Source organism: Panthera onca, chromosome C1 (genome assembly GCF_046562875.1).
Source record: "Panthera onca isolate mPanOnc1 chromosome C1, mPanOnc1 haplotype 2, whole genome shotgun sequence".
Classification (NCBI taxonomy): Eukaryota; Metazoa; Chordata; class Mammalia; order Carnivora; family Felidae; genus Panthera; species Panthera onca.
In genome coordinates, this window is record NC_138346.1 from 88,416,608 (window position 1) to 88,438,776 (window position 22,169).

Sequence of the window (22,169 nt, forward strand, 5' to 3'; positions counted from 1 at the left end):
AGAAAAGACAATTTGTAACTAAGATCTCTTGGGTTTAATAAAGTTATTATGGCCAAAGAAGGGATTTTCTGGAACAATCTTGGGTACAAACATTCTGTCCTATTGCTCAACAATTATATTAAGTCATGCGTTCTAATTTTGGTTTGAAAACTGTGACTACCATAAATCTGAAGAGTGTGGAAGAGGAAAGGCCAGAGAGAACCAGCTTCATACCTGCAAAACCAGACTGGCAGTTGCCTCTATAATATACTTGAAGCTATAATTTGCTTTCACTTGCAACCTACAGCTTGGACCATGTTCGGTTCTAGAAACTCCCCAGCCAAATTTCAAGGCATGGTAATTATTTGTCCTTTAATACATTTTATTATACATGAAAAATAGAGTATGCTACCTTTTCCAAGCTATTTTTACAGCAGTTAGATGTACCTTCCTAGAAATGTCCAAACTGATTAACCTCCTTAGTTTTGGATAAATAGTAAAGACTGATAACAACAATCCTTTGACTCATCTCCTATATTCTCTGAATATAGGTCAATTTCTGGAGATACCTATCTATATCTATCTATCTACCTATCTATATTTATAGTGTTGTTTTTTTTTTTTCAAATAATTGTAATATAGTTTTCAGGTAAAGCGCTCTAAAGAGCACAGAAACTATTTCTTCTTGTTGTCATTCACTTTCTCTTGGCAAGAAAATGCAGGAGGTTAAATTGTAATAAATTAGGATTGATATCCACCTAAAATATAAAATTCATGCTTTTTAAAAAATAAATACATGCATTTAATCACAAGCAAAGACTGAATAACCAAAAATATTCTTGGTCATACTATGTCTAAACATTGCTATTAATTCTCTTCTGTATTTCCTGTTGTGTACCTGTGAACTTAATACTTTTTGTTGTTGTTATGTAGTATAGTTTTCCGTGTGATGTGAATGATAACTTTTGGTAAAGTCTATTTAAAATGCAGAATGTAGCAATGGGACATCATAAAAGCATTTAATGGTCTTTCAACTATAATTTAACTTTGCCGGTATTCAGGCATAATATCACACATTTTCACAAATCTTGATAAATATATCTAGGTCCAAATGTCACTATTTTTCTTCCCAGAAACAGAGGCTTGACATAATACTAGGGCATTGTGTTCTGGACTACAGAGCTCCTTTTTGCATTTGAGTTTTTGTTGTGGTTAAACGTATAATTTTTGTGATAGGAAAAACACTTTTAGAGGGCAGGAGACTTTCCCTATATGAAAGAAATAAAATTTACTACTTAGAACAAATAAATAATGTTTCGGAAAAGTTAATTTTATAAGTATTCTTTAAAGCAAAGTTTGAAACCGAAAAGACAAAAACTCGATACAAAGTGTATTCTATTTACCACATACCTATTTGGTACTTACTCCGTGACAGGTACGAAAAGTAGCTGTTGACAGACTCTGAAGCGCCATTTCCAGTGGGAATTAAGCAAGGTACACTAAGAAGAAAGGTTTATTTTTCTATTCTTTCTTTCTGTTTCATTTTTTTTGCTTCTGTTTATTGCTTGTTTTATTTTTAAATTTACTATATAAGGAATAGAAAAGGAATAGATTTCTCATAAAGGAATAGAAAAAAAAAAAACCACTCTTCTTATAATACTCAACAAGGCAAAGCAAAACAATGCCCCGCCTAAATAAATACCACACAAACAAACAAAAAACTCCATAAACTTGGCCAAAGATACTGTCACTCTATAGTACTTGTTACATTTTAACAGCAATTCATTTTATTAAAGTATACATATGGTACAATTAATATAATTTTGGTATCTCATCTTCTCAGTTCTCTGTCAATTGCCTGTACTTAATCTCTACCCTTGTCATTGCATTATCCTGTGTAGTTCAGATATAGAAATGTGTTCCATGACAGAAGGAACAAGGAACAACAGATATAGGAAAGAGTAAATAATGTCAAGGGGGAAAAAGTAAAAAGTCATTAGTCAGCAGTGAAACAAATTATCTCTGGGTACCTATTGTGAGGGAAAACCCATGCAAAATGACTATATTGTTAGGGGGTTAGAAATTGTGAAATGCTAAAGACTGTGTATTAAAAAAACAAGAAAAATGTCATTTGGATACAAAGTAGGAAATTATTCAATATTAAGAAATGCTTAAAAGGGTCCCAATTAATAGCTATAATAAAAATAAACAAATGAATAAAAGTTGAACGAGACTTTCTCCATTCCTCTTTGTCCTCTGATCCTATTGAATCCACAATGCGTAGAAGCCACCAGCTTTGATAAATCTGTATTATCACTGATAATATTTCTAAATGTTTTGAATTCTGAACATTTCTAAATTTGCTACTGAGTTCTAGATCAACGGAGATATGATATGCTGATTGACTAAATGCTGGTAACAAAACTCAATATATTTGAATATATGTTTTGTGATTTCTTATTCAGAGTCCAATTCTAGCAGAAGTCTCCAGTTTCTCCATAAAACTTTATTCATAAAGATGTTTACTCAGAAATTACAGCCCTGATTTTAGTGGGTGATCCCAGGAGTGGCCTTAATGTGTCATACCTGTGGTTCATGGTTCATGGCAACATAGTTCCCACAAGATCCTGGAAAGTCAGTCATTAGCAGAAAAATAATGTTTGATTTTTACTGTAAGTTCTGCTAGTGCAAGGACCGCATCTTTTTTCTATAGAGTTATTTGCATGGTGCTGAGTAGAGTGACTGTTACATACTATGTAGCTATTAAGTGAATAAACTAATTCAAACTCCCTGGGCTACCACTCCTCTGAGCTAGGAAGAGTCTAAAGAAATATCAACAAAGCTCAGTACATAATAGGACAGACTCAGGAAACTATTCAAAAGCTGTTTCTGATATTAATAAGATGTGAACATAAGAGTAATCACCTTTCCTGTCTGTAACTTTTTCATCTATAAAACGTAGCAAATTGGAAGAAATGATTTGAATGTTCCCTCCAGTTGCAACAATCTAGGAGTTTCTAATTAAAATTAAGAAGCAGAAAGATAAATGAAAGGACAGAGATCAATAATTTTCAGATAGAAAAAGACCTCAAGGCTTATTCAAACAAACTGTATCCTGACCATGGACCACTGGCAACCAACTCCCAGCATGAAACATTAATTCTATTTTAGCAGCTGGAGATGGGTATGTGGAGGTCAACCTGACCAAAGGTATGTCTGGTCAAAAAACACTGAAAGCAACAAGTCTTATAAGCAGCAACTGACCTGAAACTCAGGGCTATTTCCGCACAATTAGAGTGATAAGGGTTTGATGAACTTTTGGCATTTCTGTATTCCCCTGCTCCAGACACAAATGTATTGTATTATTACTGATTGTGTCTTCTAAAGACATATCTAAAAAGCAAAACAGGATTTATCTCTTGAGTCTATATTATTATTATTATTATTATTATTGAAGTTAATTGTTGCCTAATAAGGTTGTCTAAGTAAAAACTCCTTCATTTCCTTCCTACTGTCAAAAGTTTATCAAACAAGAGTCTGATATAAATGTAAAACAATCAAATCATTATTAAGGACTTTTATTATTTATCCTTTGAAACTTATAATTGACTATCATTTGTCTTTTCACTGCGACATGTATATTTTAATGTATTTATAGATAATGACAGTAAAGATAAGATGAGGTTCATGCACAGAGAAAAATTTAATTTGCCTGGAAATATTTTTATTTTCCAGCTTTAATTGGGTAATTGCATTATGTTTCTTTTTCCCCTCAGGTGTACATACTTCTTAATACTTCTCAAATAGTAGGAATTAAAGTTACACCAAAATCTTATTTATCTTGACTGAATCCCCATGTCCCAGTTGAAACAGCATGCTATCAAACATGTATAGCTATCACCCTTGTGAAGGAAAGCTGTTAAAAATGTGCATTGAAATGCTAACAGTTTGAGAAATAAAATGAATCTGAAGTTCTTTTTTCTTAGCGGTTTTGTCCAAAGTAACTCTCTTTCAATTATAAGCACTAATAATGTTTCTTTAACAATTCTCAGTTCAGTATACCCCAACCCCCCTGCCTTCTTTTCCTTCTCATCCTGTGTCTGTAGCTGCCTGGCAACTTTTCTGTGTGGAAAGGCAGCGTAAGCAGTCCAAGTAAGCCCTTGGAATGATAGCTGCAGAAAATCCTAGCAACCTGGCTCTCAGGCCAACTCTACACACATCACTTCATGAGATGCACTGTCGGGCTTGGTTTGTTTAGACACACATCCTCCCCTAACATGACTTTCATGCATGTAGTGTATGACTTATTACCATCTATGGTAAAAACAACAACAAAAACAACAACAACACCCAATAGCAAAAGAAAATAATCAAATTAGCAGACATGAAATCTGATGTTTGATTACATGTAGGCAAAGCATGGCTCTAATTGAGAAATATAAGATTACCACTGACTGATAATTAATATTCGTGTGTTGTTTTAGACCAGAAAGTAAGAATGATTGGTTCTACTTTGTTTAATTTATCTCAATGAAAGATTTCATAACATTCTATAGTTTGATGAATTAATTTATTTAGGTTGTCAGTGTTAATCACTCTGATTAGAATGAAGAAATTATAATGGGCCATAGAAACAAACAGAATTTGAGGAGTAACTCTTGCCTTTCTTTCTTCACTAGTAATATAATTTATTAATTCCCTTTCTCGCTAAAGTATATATGATGGGGAATAAAGTATTTCATAGAAAATTACACTTACACTTCCCTTTTATTTATAGTCCATTATAACGTGATGGTCATTCAAAACCTGGACATGAATTATTTAATTTTAAAATTCCTATTTGGTCTATACTTTTATAAGCCTCGTTAGATTCTGATAAAAACTATCTCTTTTGATGAATTGGTCATTTTCAATGAAGAGCTACAATATGTAAGTGATTTGATGTGAGAAAATTTTATTAATTTTATTTTGGCATTGGCCTTATTTCAGCTTTAGACCATGTGTCTATTAATAAATGATAAATATGTGTCTATTTTAATTATTGAATATGTTTATAATGTATTATTATGGCTTTGTGGTATGAATCCATGTCCTTATTATAATTTTGTTTTTAAAAATATGCTTGACATGCATCCAAATGTATGTGTTACGTCCACTTGACCACTGAAACATTCCTAAGCATCCATTCTTCTACTCAATTCCTCTGAAGTTTTTATACCATTTAGGTCTTTGTTAGTAACATCTATTCACATTCCTAAAATAAGTCCCCAATTTTATTTTATAGATAAATTGATACTAAACACAAGTAATCACCTTTCATTGGTGTGCACGCTAACCTATTACTTAGTAATTAACCTTCCACAATCAGTACCCCTAATTTACACCACAATTTTGAGTCCTGTATCATTCACATATGGCAATTTGATTTGTGATCACTAAAAATAAAAAAAAAATTGTTTGCTGTATTATTCTGATCGCAATATGTGGACAATGCATCCTTGATTTTCTTCTATTCAGGGCAGTTAAAAAGTAAAGCAGATGATGTAAAAGAGATCATATGGTTTTTACTCTGCCTAATTTACTTAGTAGTTTTATTATTAGGAGGCACTACATATTTAGAATGCAGCATATTTAGAATATACATTAGAATACAAAATCTGCTGGGTATTCACTTCTCTGATTATCTTTCATAACTTTTCCCTTTTAAGAGTTGACAGTGGAATCCAGAGCTGGTACATACATTGCAGAAGCAAATGAGTCACTGATTTTCAGTCATCGAACTTGAGTACATGGTAAGTCTTTAGTTGTTCTGTTCCTGGCTGCTTTCTTCTACCTTGCAATTTTGAGATGGGAGGCAATTGGTGATAATGATAGAGAAGAAGCAGAATCTGGATGTCCTTAGCATGGTTTGTTAGCACTCTTCATTTTATTGCCAAGACTTTAAGTGGATATAGATTTCCTAATAGCTGACCTCCTAGTTGACTGAATGGGATCATGTCAGAAAGACACCTACTTACTTTGTCCCAGTGAAAGAATAAATATTTTACAGAACACACAGTGGTGTGGACACTTGAGAAAGAAATATTCGTTACTTTGAGTATCATTCTAAATTTACCCTTCCTCCCCTCCCCAGCCCCATGTTCTTTGAATTCCGCCATTAAGTCCAAAGTTTGTGAATTTTTAGTATAAAGTAGGAAAAATACCTTTTTATATTTCCTATATGCTAAATCTTACTGTGAAACAGTAAAAATAATAGGTGAAATCACACATGTAACAACTTTAGAAGAGAAGAAAACATACACTTTTAAAGACGGAAGGAGTCATCTTTTTAGACACTAAATGGTTTGATATACAAGGGAAAGTCAACTTTAAAATTTATAATGTGGCAAAAATGACATAAAAGACATATTTTACAATCACAGAGTAAGTATAAAAAGGCAAATCTCACAGGTTCTTGGTAATTTCCCGTAGAGTCACCTCTGTGTTCTTTGATCCAGTCTAATTTTAATGACTTCTAAGGAACAGCAAAATATGTTTCTGGGTATTTTGCTCTCAGGAACAGCTAGCTCATAGTGCTAGCATTCGTCTATATTGGGTCAACCAGTAAACTGCACAAAGTGCTTAAGGTATCTTCCATTTGTTTCTCAATCATCCTGTTCCTTAGTTTTGTTCTTTTCTTATAGTTTGCCTTACATCCATTTGAAGTTTTAAAATATCAAATATTAATGCATATTTAGAATACATGTTTTTCAACCTTAGTGCTTAGTCAAGAATTATAGATGTTACAAGGAAAAATAAGCCTTCAACTATTAATATTTCTGAGTTTTAACTCCTTAGCCATCTCTAAATGTTTAACTAAAATTGTAGGTTTGGGGATGATTATATTAAAAACCTCAAGTGGTCATTAAAACAACTTTTTTTTTTTTTTTTTTAATTCCACTGATTCATGTTTATGCCTTGGATGGTTTGGTAAAGTTTTATAACTGCACCATGTGGAGAAAGAAAAAAAAAAACACAACAGAAACAATTTAAAAATCTTCAAAACATGTTTAAAATGGTTCGAGGAACATTTTTAAAGAGGGAAATAGACTGCAAAACAAACTGCCAATCCTTTGCTCTATGATTCCCTGCTTAGGGACCTCTTTCCATTCATTTTCCCTTCTTTTGCAAGGGGTAATGACTTTGGGGGTTGTTTGGGGTTTTTTGTTGCTGTTGTTGTTTCTGCTGAGTCACTAAATTTTGCATCTTTGCCCCAAGATGCTACTCAGCATAAAAGTTAAAAGCGCAATTCAGAAAACATCGCATTTGTGTGTGGAGCAGAGGAAACCATTTCCCTAAGAGAAGCTCAATGACTTGGCTTGTCCTTCCTTCCCGGTAAGGAAGCTTCCAGGGAGAGAAGGGATCAAATCCGCTTTGCCGAGAGAAGCATCCCAGCGCTGTAGCTGATAATTCCGAGGTGGCTGTTAAATGCGGAGCTTCCTAGGCGGGCCTGGGTGGTTCAGCCCAATGCAGAAGTCTCCCCCTTCTCTAAAGACCCAAATCCCTACAGAACCAGCTTTGGAGTTACTTTCCCTTCAAGGAGACCGAAATAATTGTGATTTGTGGTGCTCTCAGTTCGCGGTGGTATTTTCCTGTTGTGTTAAATGCCTCTCACTAAGTAATAGATGTGATTTATGTGGACGACGGAGGGGTGTGTGGTGGATTCGGTGATTAATCAGTGAATTCCCATCCGCTGGCATCTCTCACTGCCCCTCTTTGCGTGATGTAAGATCAGACGTACCCTGCATTGAAAAGTCAAGACACACGAGCGGCTCGCTCGCTCTCACACACACTCTCTCCCTCCCACACGCGCGCATCCGTACACCTTCCACATCCTGCTCCAGGCAGGAGAAGGCGGACTGGCTGGGCTCATTGAGCTGAAGAATTTCCAGTGACATTTGTAAATGACGCTGCTCGATTCGGGGCTCCGAGCTGCCGCCGCCGCCGGGCCGAGGGCGCCGCGGAGCAGTCTCCAGCTCAGGCTTCCTTACCGGGCGACCACAATGTCCGAGTTTCTCCTCGCCTTACTCACTCTCTCGGGATTATTTCCTATCGACAAGGTGCTGACCGTGGGAGCCGACCGAGGTAAGGAAATAGCTCCCTCCTGGTTTCCCCTTTCTTCCTCGGGCTTTCCTGCTGGGCGATGCTTGTAGATAAGTGAGTGTGAAACTTAAGTCCTTGTGGCCCCGCTCCCCAGGACTGGTTGGCCACTGTATCGCTGGCCTCGTGGGGGTGAGAGGTGCAGTGGTGGATTTCCGAACCAGGTGCCAGAGTCCTCGGCTTCCTCCCACCCCCAGCTTTTTCCTTTGGCCATTTACCGGTCCTGATTTTGTACCCCCCCGGGAGCGTTTGGACTTGGACTGCGCGCTTCTGCCCGCGCAACCCAAGCGCTGCAGATGTTGGGATCGGAATTCTCTTTTCCAAGACTTGCTGCGCACTGACTCTCACAGCTGCGAGCTTTTGCAGGTTCCGGATTCTCCGCGTTGTGTGTGTTCCCTCAACTTAGCTCCTGGTTAACTTCCCTACCTGATGCACCCAGGGTGTGTGGAGGGGAGAAAGCGGCCGCTCGAGCCCCTTTCGTTTCTATAGCCCCTTCCTGAGGCAGACTCAGGAGAGATTAGTGTTTCAGCGGAGAGGCTTAGGCTTTCAGGGAGCTTCTGGGCGCAGGTACCTGCTTGAACTTGACTTTTTTTGATTCTGAAGGTCTGTGACACAGCTCATGGTACCAGGAGACGCTTACCCACTACTGGCATTTTGCCATTGTTTATTTTTGTTTGTTTGTTTGTTTTATGGTTTTTTTTTTTTTCTTCCCCAAATAGCTGATGAGTGGTGGAAGTTGAAATGGGAATGTAAGGAGAAGAGGAGAGAGGAGGTGGGAATGTTAGTTAATAAGCCTAGATTGTATAAACTTTTGATCTGGAAACCCAGGAATCCCTGTGCAAGTTAGATGATCTTTGACAACAGTCGCACGGGTGAAAAAAATGAAAAAAAAAAAAAAAAAAAAAGGTAGATGAATATTTGGGTGGCTAGCCTTGGAATGGTTAACTCCCTAAAGTAAAATCGGGAGTATCTTTCATATATATATATATATATATATATATATATATATATATATATACACACACACACACACACACATATGTAATATTTTGCTTTGTTGTCAATGTTTAATTAGAAAAAAAAGAGAAGTAACAAAGATAGAAAGGATATCTGGATCCCAATGTCAAGTAAATAGACAAAATGTTGCATTGGGAGATTTAGTGATGTGTTTATATGAAGTGAATTATGAACTGACTAAAAATTATTGTTTCATTATGGAAAAGAAAGAACAGGGGAATGAATTGTAGTGTTTCTACCCAGCCTGCTGTTGGCAACCAGGTTATAGTCATTATAATGTTGAGCACATTTCTTTTACCAGTAGTGAGACTGATACTAGTTCCTTTAGAAAATCTGACATTCACTGAATGATCATCTTTTAAACATATCATTGCCACCTAACTATATAGCTTCTAAACTTGTCTTAACTTACCTTGAAGTTGGTGTGGAATGGTTGAAAACTATACTGATAAAATGGAAGCACATAGCTCTAACTTGAAATGATGATGTCTTTGATCTGGAACAATCAGCTCTCAACCTTTCTTAGGAAGAATCTTTGAAGTTGGACCAGAGCAGATGAACAGAATGAAGCTTTTCAGCCCTGTGAGCTAGCAAAATATAATGGCACTGCAGACTCCTGCTATTGGGCTTTTTCTGATTGAGTCCCCAATCTCTGCAAATTTGACCTCATCTAGAGCTAAGTCCTCAGTGGTTTGGGATGTGTTTATGAGGGAGAGAGTTGTTGCTGCAATGATTAGAACGAATACCTGAGGAGAATTGTATAAATCATAAAAAGTTAAGCTGTAGACCCTGGATTTTCTCCTGAGATAGAAAACTAAATAACTAAAAATATTACAATTTGGTGCACATTTAGTTCCATGAGGGAGAGGGACATGTAAGACATAAACAGGGCATATGGAAAACGATTGTTACCTTTTTCCTAGAACTGAAATAGTGTCGTATATCACCATGACAACATCAAAAGTACTGTTATCAGATAGCACAAGTCAAAATAGTTGTAGACCAACACTTTGCCACTATCATATATATTTAACACAACTTTCCAAACTGTTAGAAAGGAGTTAAAATTGCCAGAGCTTTCTATCAAAAGTAAAAAGGATGTGTCTCATTTGGAAAAGGAGGGGCGGTGGGGGAGAAATCCTGTTTAAAGTTGAAAAAGAAGGTGCTGCTGCATTATGGCAAACTTTCCTCAGTGAAACGCTGAAACAGACAATATAGGAATATCAACTCAAGAAAGAGGTTAATGAGATGTAGCTTTTTGCACAAGCTTATGTCAATTGTCCTTGAGGAATAAAATAGGCATGTGAATTACACAGGTGTGTTTTGTAGTGCAGGAGTTGCTTCGTTCCTGAAAATGAGAAATTACTTTCAGGTTCTCCAAATATGTATTGGGTAATGGGTGACTTTTAAACTGTATGAATTAGATAGAAATACTTGGATTACCTTCTGCCTGTGTTGCTCTTTGGTTTGTAAGTTTATCAGTATAAACTCAAACATTTTTTTAAACAGAATACTTTAACTTATATGCTTGTGTTCAATCTACATACATCCACTTTTCCTGCTAATTCTACATTGTTTATTTTCTTGGTTTATATTGATTTTGATACAGAGTTAAGATAATGTACATGTCAGTTCTTGTTAGATTTCATCACATCTAAAAAGGGAAACATCTTTGTAACTCTTAACAGCAAAACGTGAAGGATAAATCATATTCACTTAGGATCAACCAATGTGTCATATTACAATGTCATATCATATCAAAGTGTTGCTTGATAGGGATTAAGACTTAAAAGGAAGTGTATTTTAAATTGTCAAATTTTCTGCAAATAAAGGGGATTGAGAGACCTAAAACTAGTCTCTTTTAAAAAATTCCTGGGTCAGATAAGAAGGTGAAACATATTTCCAAATAATTAAAGTTCATGCTGTTATAATCATCTAAATGTGTATGTCCATAAAACCCTCTAAAAGTGGCAATCATGTGCATGTCAAAATTTTAATCTTCCTCCCCTCAAGAAAGAATGAACTACGACCCATGTATCCTGTAAACTAAAGTTTTGTTCTGAAGAAGTCTGTGTAATCTTTGAGATTTCTTCTTCTTCTTCTTCTTCTTCTTCTTCTTCTTCTTCTTCTTCTTCTTCTTCTTCTTCTTCTTCTTCTTCTTCTCTCTCTCTCTCTCTCTCTCTGTCTCCTGAAGTTTACTTTGAAACTGATAAGAATGAAGGGAGACAATGGGAAAACAAAGAATAATTTCAATGTGTGAAAACACAAAAAAGAGTTTAAATGCAGAGAATAGAGTAAGTGAGGGAAAGAAGAGTAACGAGAAAGCCAAATGATAAATTTAGGAAGAGACTGAATCCATATTAGTATTTCTTAAAGAAGAGATTAAAGTATCTTTAGACAAAATAATATTTTTTAAAATAAATATTTTCTTCTCACTCCATAATAATTATGGAAATATTTGCAGTATAAAAATAATTTAAAGACATTTCCATCAAGGTGAGGTTGGATATAATTAAATCTCTAAGAATGGGGAGATACATGAGAATATCACAGAAAACTCAAATGTTAAGAATACTAGAATTATTAAGATGGAAGGTTTTTTTTAAGTGGAAGTGAAGGAAGTCCATCTTCTTAGAAAGAGTGGGGGATGAGAGACATAGTGAATATATTCTTAAGTGTGATACGACACTTTCTAAATGCTACTTGTCATCCACGGTAGAGACATGCAGAAATTTTTACTTTACAAGTATATTGGATCCAGGACATTAATTTCTTGCTATTTGCCTTGTCATTTTCTTTTCAGAGCCTAGGGTGTACCATAAAGTTAGGCTCCATTTAAAGTCACCTGGACTGAACATGACTTGGTCTTCTACAATGATTGCAATGGTGAGGGGGCTCTATATCTTCCCTCTATTCTGTATTTTACTATGATCAATTTTTTCATGGTTCTACTATTAATTTTTGTCTTATATGAAATGTGCACTCTTTTTTCTTCAATTCCTTCCTAGTAATAGGGATGTTGTATAGTAAAAAGTACCAACCAGATGTATTGAAAGATTTCTCTATCTTCTGTAGCTGTCTGTCAAAACAGTTCTTGTACAAAGGAAACACTTGTCTTCATTTTAGATAGATGCATTCAAAGAAAGTAGAATTAATGGTAAAAGTTAAACATGGTTGTACCAACATGATATCATTAGTTAAACTAATTTAGCAGTAAGTGGAGCGCACTTACTGTGTGTGTGTGTGTGTATATATATATATGTGTATATATATATATATATATATATATATATATATATATGTGTGTGTGTGTGTGTGTATATATATACACACACACATATATATATATATATATATATATATATATATATATATATATATAAAATAAGGATTATATATACATATCTTCTTTATTATGGCTGTTTTGGCACAAACATCCTTTAAAAATACCACTGTAGCCCAAAAATTAGATAGATTTTTTGATGTGAAACTTTCATTTCTAAATTCCAGAAAACATATGTCTATCTTTGTCTTATTACCTCCTTGAAAAACAAAAATATGAAATGGAAGAATGTTCAGAATTATTTTTCAACTCCCAACATGCAATATTCTAATGATGAACTTCCATGTAACAAATATTTTGTTGTAAAAAATAATCTGACAGTGGAGGACATAAATTTTAAAATGCATTTGCTTTTGGAATACCTGTGATAATGATGCCCTCCATGCTTATAATTTGAAACAATGTTTTTAGCAACTGCAATGCTAAACAAAAGTAAAGTGAAAAGTTGAGTCCTTTATAATAATGAGTTAACCAGAATATGTACTGGACCAAACTTCTATCAGGAAATCGTCATGTTTACTCAAGGCAGTTCAAAAACTACCTAGAAGAAGAAATCTGGGTCCCCATATTTAATATAAGATTAGTGACAAAAAAACTACCTTGATGCACAGAGAGTACAAATAACAAGGTGTTTTTGTTGTTTGTTTTTTGGTGGGGAAGGGAGGACAATAATTAATCAACCAAATAGAAAAGTGCTGGCATACTTTTTATCCTCTTTGTTACATTCCAATATGGATTGTTATTCTCCAAATCTAACCTATATGAAAACCCATTAAATAGAGGCATAGGGATGAATAAAGGCACAGGCCTTGGGAGACATTTTCTAGTTGTTTTATTTTGGAATGAGATCTTTAGAGCTTGTTAGTTCCTTGCGGGGGTGGGGGGTGGCAAACGTTCTATTATTTAAACATTAAATACAAAACCATGAACATATCTCTAAAAATTAGAGTTTAAAAAATTTACTTTTGGACTAATGCGCATGTGTGCCAATGAGTGTATTTACCTCACTTGCTTTTGAAAAGTATTGTGCTTGCCATAATATTTAATCCCTGTTCTCCCTTTTGTGTGCTCTATCAATTGGATAAAATGTCAATCTCTCCAAGTACATCTGAACTCTTTATGTTATATAGAAAGAGGAACAAAGCCTTCAGAAGATTTTGCAGCACATCACAACAAGTAAGCTTAGACCTCCAAAATTTATACATATTTCTTCTATTGGAAGTTTTTCTGCTATATAAGTTACCTTCCCAATTTTAGATCTATATTTTCTCCTCATAAATGATTTGGTGGCCTCCCTTTTCTCCCCGGCATAGCTATAAGGCCAAGTTAGAAAATATATATTATTTATTGCTCTGTTCTGAATTCAGTGATGCCAAAATATTCTTTCTCTCTTTCTCTCCATCCTATTGATTTAGGCTATCTCCGTACAAACCCAGTTATTTTGACTGAACTTTCTGACTTGACTAATTGGTGAAACTGACTCATAAATAAATGGGAATCAAAATATTAGATAGAAGCCAGTCAGATGTGATAATATAATAAAACTGATCTTGCATTAAAAGCTTAAAGTTGAATTTTATGGAAAAACAACAACAATAACATATTTCCCTGAAAGGCTTATGCATTGTATTTATCTTCTATACTTTTTAATATAAGTCATATGTGCCTATGTCCTTATTCCTGTCATAACAGGGGAATTTAATGTATTTTAGTAGTAATTATGTATTTTTATCACAGGTTAGTATAAGAACCTATAACACTATCAGAATGTGATAAATACATGCTCTGAATTCATTCATGCTCGGGTAATTACTTTATTGAAAGTAATTAGAAATTTATTATTTTTCATTATTGGCTTTATTAATTGAACTTATTTTTCTCATTTTGTGAAATATTTTTAAAAATTAAAATATATTCCTAAATGTTATTTCAAATTCAAGACTTTATCTCAACACAGGATATATAGTAGAAATCATTGCAGTGATAAAATGGACAACAGGGTATAGTGTGTTTATAAATGCTACCATAATAACTTTCTCATGCAATCACATTAACTTAGTTTCAGTCTGCAATTAGATGCCCAATTATGGTTAAAAAATGCAATGGTGTGATTAAATAAATGGGCCCGTTCATTTGTTGTTGATTTCCCAGTAGGTCGGATTCTTAGAAGTATCACCAGTGCAAAAAGCTAACACTTAAGTTGGTAATGACTGTGTTACTTATATTGCTCAGTAACTCTGCCCCTCATATTCGTTGAATGATATATTACATACATTTGGGATTTCTCAAATATTCCAAAATAGTTGTAAATATGCAACACTTGTCAAAGGTGTCTTTACCCATAGAAACAATGAAAAGTGATTTTGATTAATATATTCTTACTATACAGCCATCTATACTATACTACTATAGTCTTATTTTTCTCAGACATAGTCATGCACTATGAAAGTTCCCATTAATACATGAATATTATAACTATATATCCTTTATAGAAAATGAGTTGAGAAAGTACCTTTTCACATGAGATTCCTTCTAACTTTATTAAGTAAGAGAAAAAAGAAAAAAAGAAGAAGAAGACAGAGTGTGTTGCCTTGCTAAGGTGCTGGCATTACATTTTATCTTACAATGCATTCTTACTAACAGTCAGACATCCCTTCCTGAGACGCATGCACCTCATTGTCCTGGCTGGCTTAGCCTTCAGACCAAAGACGGGTATTGTTGAAACACGACCTCATTTTACTCGAAAGAATACATTTCTTCTTTGGGTAAGATCAAGGTACCACAGATCGTCTCTTGTTTTATTCTTACAATCAATAGGACATTCCTTCCTAACTTTTCCACATTGCATTGACATCCTTCAAGACTTCCAAGACAGCTTTACTTTAGAAATATGAATACATAATTTCTTAAGAATTTTTCTACCGCTGAGTTTTTCTTTAATGACAATTTGTCATCTTAGCCCTTTCTTCTTAAAATGAGAAAAGATAGCTAAAAATGGGGATGGGGAGAAGAGGAGAAGTGAAACTTGGCTGTGGTTGCTTGCTTTGAGTGTTCCTAGGGTATTTTAAGATATTCATGAAAAAGAAAAACTGTGGGTATAAGGCTGATAACAGAAATGGGTTTAGAATGATCTGTTTTCTTTAGAAATTAGGATGTGTAGGAGAGGAAGGACAAAGATACTAAGACAGAGTACGTTGACAAAAAGAATTTATTGAAACTTCAATCCACACACACTAAATAACTGTGGCAATTAGGAACCTCAGACTTTTGCTAAAATACACATTCTAGAAATTTAAAAAAGATTTGGTTTTTAGATTATCTCAGATCTTGTGTGTATTTCCTAAAGCTTTTAATGGTATATTTTATTGGTATGAAAATATTAAAATAGCAAGTATGCTTTATTAAAAAATTCTACTTTATTCAACTCTATTAATTTTTAAGGCATTTTCTCATAATTAAGCTTTTGAAAGTACAGTGATAACGATGCCAGCTCATGGGTAGATTTTTGCCTCATCAGGTGAAAATATTATGATCATGCCTATTGGACATTCATATTTCTGATATATATTTTTTTTAAATAACTAAGATTTACAGATAGAATTACTAACTCAGAACACAGGCCCTTTTACTGTGTCTTTGTATTGTCATTATTTTAACAAAAAAGCTAACAGTTCACCAGCACCATAATGCAGATAATGTTGATGGCTCATGATACTAGTGGCATACAAATCTTATTTGGCGGGAAATATGTACATCTAATCCAACATTGGCCAACTTTAAGAATAGGTAGAATTTAGAATTTAAACATTCTGCTTCTGTCCATCTTTGGATATAGTTCTTTTCCCCACTAAGATGTTTTCTCCCTATTTGTACTTGTTAAGGATATTGTCAACTATTTTGAAATTAATCCTGATAGCATAAGAACCAGAATCTTAGCACTTTTTCCACTCTTCTTGCTTGCTGTCATTGCTGGGAGAACATAAAGTTATGAAGAGCACAAGGGTTTGCTCTTGTGTGTGCTTTAATCTGGGTGCCTGTGAAAACACCACAAGAGTTTTACAGAAAACCATTCCAACTAACTCCAAAAAACAGACATAGCAGTGTCCCTTACACCTTCCACGAGTGCAAGGTAGATAATGTATGTGAAAACACAATGCATTCTGTATTCCACCATAAAACCAGAATTCCCTTACATTTTCAGGACATTTTCATTTTTTTTCAGTTTTTTCTCCTGCTGAAATCATATGATTCCTGAAGCAAACCATGTGGTTGGTGATCATTCATTTATATATCCCGTCATTGAACAAAATGGAACAAATATGTGCTGGGCATTCTTCTAGGTGTTGGGAATGAGGCAAGTGAGCAAGTTTGATTTAGTTTACATTTTAGTGCAGGAGGAGACATTCAGCAAACAAACAAATAATATTTTGTTCTAAGAAGAAATACAAGTAATATAATGTAATCAAGAGAAGTGATTGGTGGTTGTAATCACAGAAGACATTTTGAGAAGATGACCTATTTGCTGAGACAAAAGAATGAGAGGAAACAAGTATGAGTAGTTCTGAAAGAGGATCTTTCCATGCAAACACTTGTGAGGGAGTCAAGAATTTGGTATTTTAGAGAAAGAAAGATAGTCTGTGTGTTTGAAGTGAACTGTGTGTTTGGGAAAGAGGAAAAGTGGGAAGGGCATATTTATTGTGTAGTCAGAATAGACCACACAGGACCATGCAGATCAAGGTGAGGCATTTGGGTTTTGTTACGATTACACTAGGCAGCCATTGGATGTTTAATCAGAGGTGAATGAGACCATGTAATTTTTAAGAGCTCAGGCTTGTTGTTGCTGAATAAAGGAAGATAAGAAGGATACAATGATCCAGTAAAAGGCTTATCATAATTGTCCTGGAGAGAGATGTTGGTAGCTTAAATGAAGCGATAGCTGTGTAGATGAGGACAAGGTAGAGGAGCAGCTCATATCTTTAACTTAGGAAGATTTTCTGTAACACTGAATGCAGCACCAGTCAGTATATGGGGAGGATAAGGCATGAAATATGGCCTCAAGCTATTGTCTTTCAAGGTAAGGGTTAACACTGTAGAGAATTTAAAAATGAATTCATTCCTCTTTGCAGGACTTTTAATTGATTTGTCTGCAATATGTTTCTAAGTGTATAGCATGTGACGGTCACATGTGGACCCTGTAATATTGTTTGCCTTCTTATTACCTTTTCCCTTATATTTCAGAATTACTAATACCATCTTCCCTATTACCCCATGTTTTCCATACCATGTCTGCAGAATGGAATTAGTAGAGTCAGACTCATAGTATTCTTTGGGGGCTTAGTTAAAATGATGCACTTAGTTACATTCCAAGCATTATTAAATATGGCAGTAAATTGTGTTTTTTTCCCCTGTTATTTCTACTAATCTAAATGAACATAATAGCAGAAGGAATAGGCATTGGCCTGTTTGATGAAGATGCATTTGTGCATTTTTTTTCCAGAGAAAACTATCAAATCCTCAGAGTTTTAAAGAAAGAGCTCTTGGGGCGCCTGGGTGGCTTGGTCGGTTGAGCGTCCAACTTCGGCTCAGGTCACGATCTCGCGGTCCGTGAGTTCGAGCCCCGCGTCCGGCTCTGTGCTGACAGCTCAGAGCCTGGAGCCTGTTTCGGATTCTGTGTCTCCCTCTCTCTGCCCCTCCCCTGTTCATGCTTTGTCTCTCTCTGTCTAAAAAATAAATAAACGTTAAAAAAAAAATTTAAAAAAAAATAAAGAGCTCATTTTCATTGAACCCCAAATTCTAGACATGACTGAGAATTTGTGCTGATAGTTGAGTTCCCACTAATACATATCTGATTAAAGGGAAGAAATTGTAAGAGTGCTGCTATTGGCTGTAGGCATTACCCTGTCTCGAAATTCCAGGAAAACTGTAGAAAGGACGGGGTAGTGACAGTAAGTGGTGTAAAATCTACTGGGTAAGCATTTATGACCTAGTAGGTATTCCTCTTTATCAGTCAGGTCCCTTGGATTATTCTGTATTTATCCACGCATCCATTGAATAGCTGTTACAGTAACTGCTATGTACCAGTCAGTGTGATTTACAGACTAGAGAAAGAAACAACAACAATAAAAACCAGGACAAGCAATGAAACACTAGGTTAACAATTGTACAAGTTTGGATTTTCAGGGAAAGATTGCTTATGGCTACAAAACAAACTCATTTGGGTCTATTGAGTTCTTGTTGGAGCTAGAAAGGAAAAAGAGTTGAGGAAAGGAGAGAAAGAGAGAATGGTATTATAAAACTGATGGAAAAGGGAAAATATCAGAACCCAGAAGGTCTGTGAAAATGAAGAAAAAGTTACAGTGTTTGAAGGAAATACTGTTTCTGTTTAAAGCTTTATTTTTGTTTATTTTAAGAAGGAGAGACTGTGTGCGTGAGCATGAGCAGGGGAAGGGCAGAGAGAGAAGGAGAAAGAGAATCCCAAGCAGGCTGCCTGCTACTGTCAGCATAGAGCCCCGACGCAGGGCTAGATCTCATGAACCCGGAAGATCATGACCTCGGCCAAAATCAAGAGTTCAGATGCTTAACCGACTGAGCCACCCAGGCGCCCCATGAAGGAAATACTGTTAATATGAAGCTAAATGAGTTACTCTACACACTAAGTTATTTAGATATTGCTTCAGGATTTTATTCCATTGATTTTTTTTTTCTTATTATTTTTCTCTCCGGCTCTCTTTCCTGCTATCTACCTTGAGAAGTCGAAGATTGGTTTTAAAACTTCATATTAAAATCTGTATTCCAAAGTACAAACTTAGGCCCCAAAATATTCTCACTCAGTTTCTTTTTCAGTTTTACAGGTCATCTAGTGCCAAAAAAGCAACTTGGAATAATCAGCCTTTTTGACACTATTCACTTTATGCTGCTAGTAATAGCATTGTGGAGGAAATACTTCAAGTCATTCAAAGAAATTACCTTGAAAAAGCTGTATGATCATTACATAGAATGTTTAAAAAGATAACTTGCTTTCTTAGTTTTCAAACACAATACATATTTCAGTTAAAGAAAGGAAGACATAATACTAAAGACATTAGGTTAAAATAAAGACAGCCAAAGCTCAGGCATTTAAAGTTTTCAAAATGCTTAAATAAGATATTGAAACAACAACAGCAATAAATATATTGAAACAAAAGATCTCAACCAATTTATTTGTTGTATAAAGAGCTTACATGCAGGTTTAGTAGACATTTGCTAGATGCATGTGCTGAAATCAAATTTGTGTATGACTTCAAGTTCAGTCCATTTTTCATTCCCATTGTCAAAATCCCCTTTTATTAATTTGGTTCCAAAATTTTCAGTAGTAAAATCAACATTATGCCTAGAAATAAGTTAAATGTGAAATAAATACCAACATTTTATTAAATTTTAGAGTGACTGAACCAAATGAAATTTGAGGCTGAAAGATTTTGCATTAATATTTAATTTGGGACTCACTGTAAATTTGTTTGCTGTGTACTTTAGCAGAGGGGTGCCAAAAAGTTTGGAAATAAATTAATCTGAGTAATTGAAAACAGCAGGAAGGGGAAGGGTTACTTGTGTGTTTGTGGGTACGAGGCATGATTTATACTCCCTGACTACAGAACTCCACTCACATCACACAGAGGTCTGCTGAAGGGCTTTTCTTCTTTCATAACGAAAGCACTATGGGAAAAGGTTCAAATAAGTATAAGGGAGTTATTTATATTTTAGGTAAAGCAAAAAATAATTACTGACTGCATGCTCAGAATAAAAGGCATTGGGCAGGAAATGTTGTGACCCCTTGGAACAGACTTAAACCTGCTATAAAGAGCCAAGAAAAATAAACAAAGCTTATTCAGATAACAGTTAAGCTGGCGAGACACCTGAAAAATCTAGCAATAGCAAGAAAATCGCTTAAGTCAAAAATAAACTTTCAGAGATTGAAGCTACTTGAGTTCACCAAGATTTAGAGATGAATGCCAAAGAGGATTAGTAAAACTCTCTTTCAAGTGAAATACTGCAGTAATGGCTCTATCTCCAAGTCTCAAACTCTCGCTTGAGAGTCACTATGTGAGTGAACTCAATATACAATAATAATATTTTCTTAAAAAGCAGGAAATTATATAAAGGAACCTGAAGCAGTAATCCTGCCCTCTTTCCTCCCTCCTGTAGGCAAGGTAAAATGACAGGCCACATTTCTTCTGTAGTTACACAGAAAGAAATAGGTTGACTATGGCTTCTGAGATCCCCAGTTACAGAAAAGTCTGCTTAGACTTCTTTGCTCATGGTGTTAAGTAATGGTGCTCATGTTCATTTGGCTGAACTTATGAATTAGAGGGCAGGATATAGAGCAAGTTTTGCAAACACAAGTGTATATAGGACCCACACTAGTCAGAAGGTGCCCTGGGTGATGTGTAAATTAGAGAACACCCACATTGTCCAAGGGGGAAGCTGACATTTAACTGGAGCAAATTGTGGCCTTGGGTGAATGTGGGCCAATGGTTGCCAGACCTTTAAATAGTTTAAGAGTGGGCCAGAATCTGGATTTTTATGCACAATGCCTTAAGTTTTAAGTATTACCCATCAAGATAAAAAGCAAAACACACACACACACACACACACACACACACACACACACACTAATATTATAGGGATCAAAAACACAAGTTGATGAATTTAACACCCAAGCTGACAGCCTGAGACTCACTATAGAGTCCTGCAGTTGCAGGCATCAACTGAGGTTGGATAGGGTCACAGTGGAAACATGTTTTACTGGGTGCATTACTGACAAAAGGTGCCCTTGGAGAGCTGAGCATAATGCCTTGAAATTTGGAGTGCATAATTGTTACAGCTCATGGTTTTGGGAGAAAGGATACCAAAGAATTTCAACAGTGTTCTGCATCTCTGCCTTCAAAATTTCCTCTCTCCTTTGAGACATAAAGGCAGAATCGGGGGAAAGAATGTGGGTGCAGAGAAAATTCTTAAAGACCCCGCAGAAAATTAATGCTATTAGACCCAGTTGTCACTTGAGGCAGAAACATGCCACTGTAAGTCATCAGAGCTCTCTTAATAATGGTGAGGGAATGCTATACGGATGATTTCAGTCAGCCTCAGCACTCCAGGGATCTCATGAAAAATATTCTACATGATAAGTAACAGCCACATGGTGAAAACAACATTGCTCTGCCACACACATCATTATTGAAATGTGGAATGAAAAAAAGAAAAGAGTGAAAGGGAGAACAAAAATATAGGGAAGCGAAGATAGCAGAGATAATATCCTAATGGGTAGACAAATTCTCATGCTGAGACACAAATGGGATCACATTTAGGTTTGTGTTTCATCTTTCTTTGGGAAAGCTGTGACTTAGCAAGAACCAACTGTGTACTCTATTTCCGTATATTGTCTTTAATTTTTTTAATGTTTTTATTTATTTATTTTTGAGACAGAGAGAGGCAGAGTGTGAGCAGGGGAGGGGCAGAGAGAGAGGGAGACACAGAATCCAAAGCAGACTCCAGGCTCTGCGCTGTCAGCACAGAGCCCGACGCGGGGCTCGAACTCACGGACTGTGAGATCATGACCTGAGCCGAAGCCAGACGCTCAACCAACTGAGCCACCCAGGCACCCCAGTTGTCTTTAGATTTCATACCTGTGTTCACATAAGAATTAGTATATCCAAAC

At 35.5% G+C, this 22,169-nt stretch overlaps 1 protein-coding gene across 3 annotated transcripts in view; it reads left to right on the forward strand.

Annotated features, from left to right (window-relative positions):
- The first annotated feature begins 7,248 nt into the window (after positions 1 to 7,248).
- The window catches only part of LRP1B (LDL receptor related protein 1B), a 1,899,539-nt gene continuing 1,884,618 nt past the window's right edge, over positions 7,249 to 22,169 (forward strand). For all 3 annotated transcript variants that reach the window (XM_078451331.2, XM_078451332.2, XM_078451333.2), the window contains exon 1: positions 7,249 to 8,103. In XM_078451331.2, the coding sequence (XP_078307457.2) occupies positions 7,923 to 8,103 (181 nt within the window). In that variant the 5' untranslated portion in view covers positions 7,249 to 7,922. The remainder of the gene's footprint in view (positions 8,104 to 22,169) is intronic.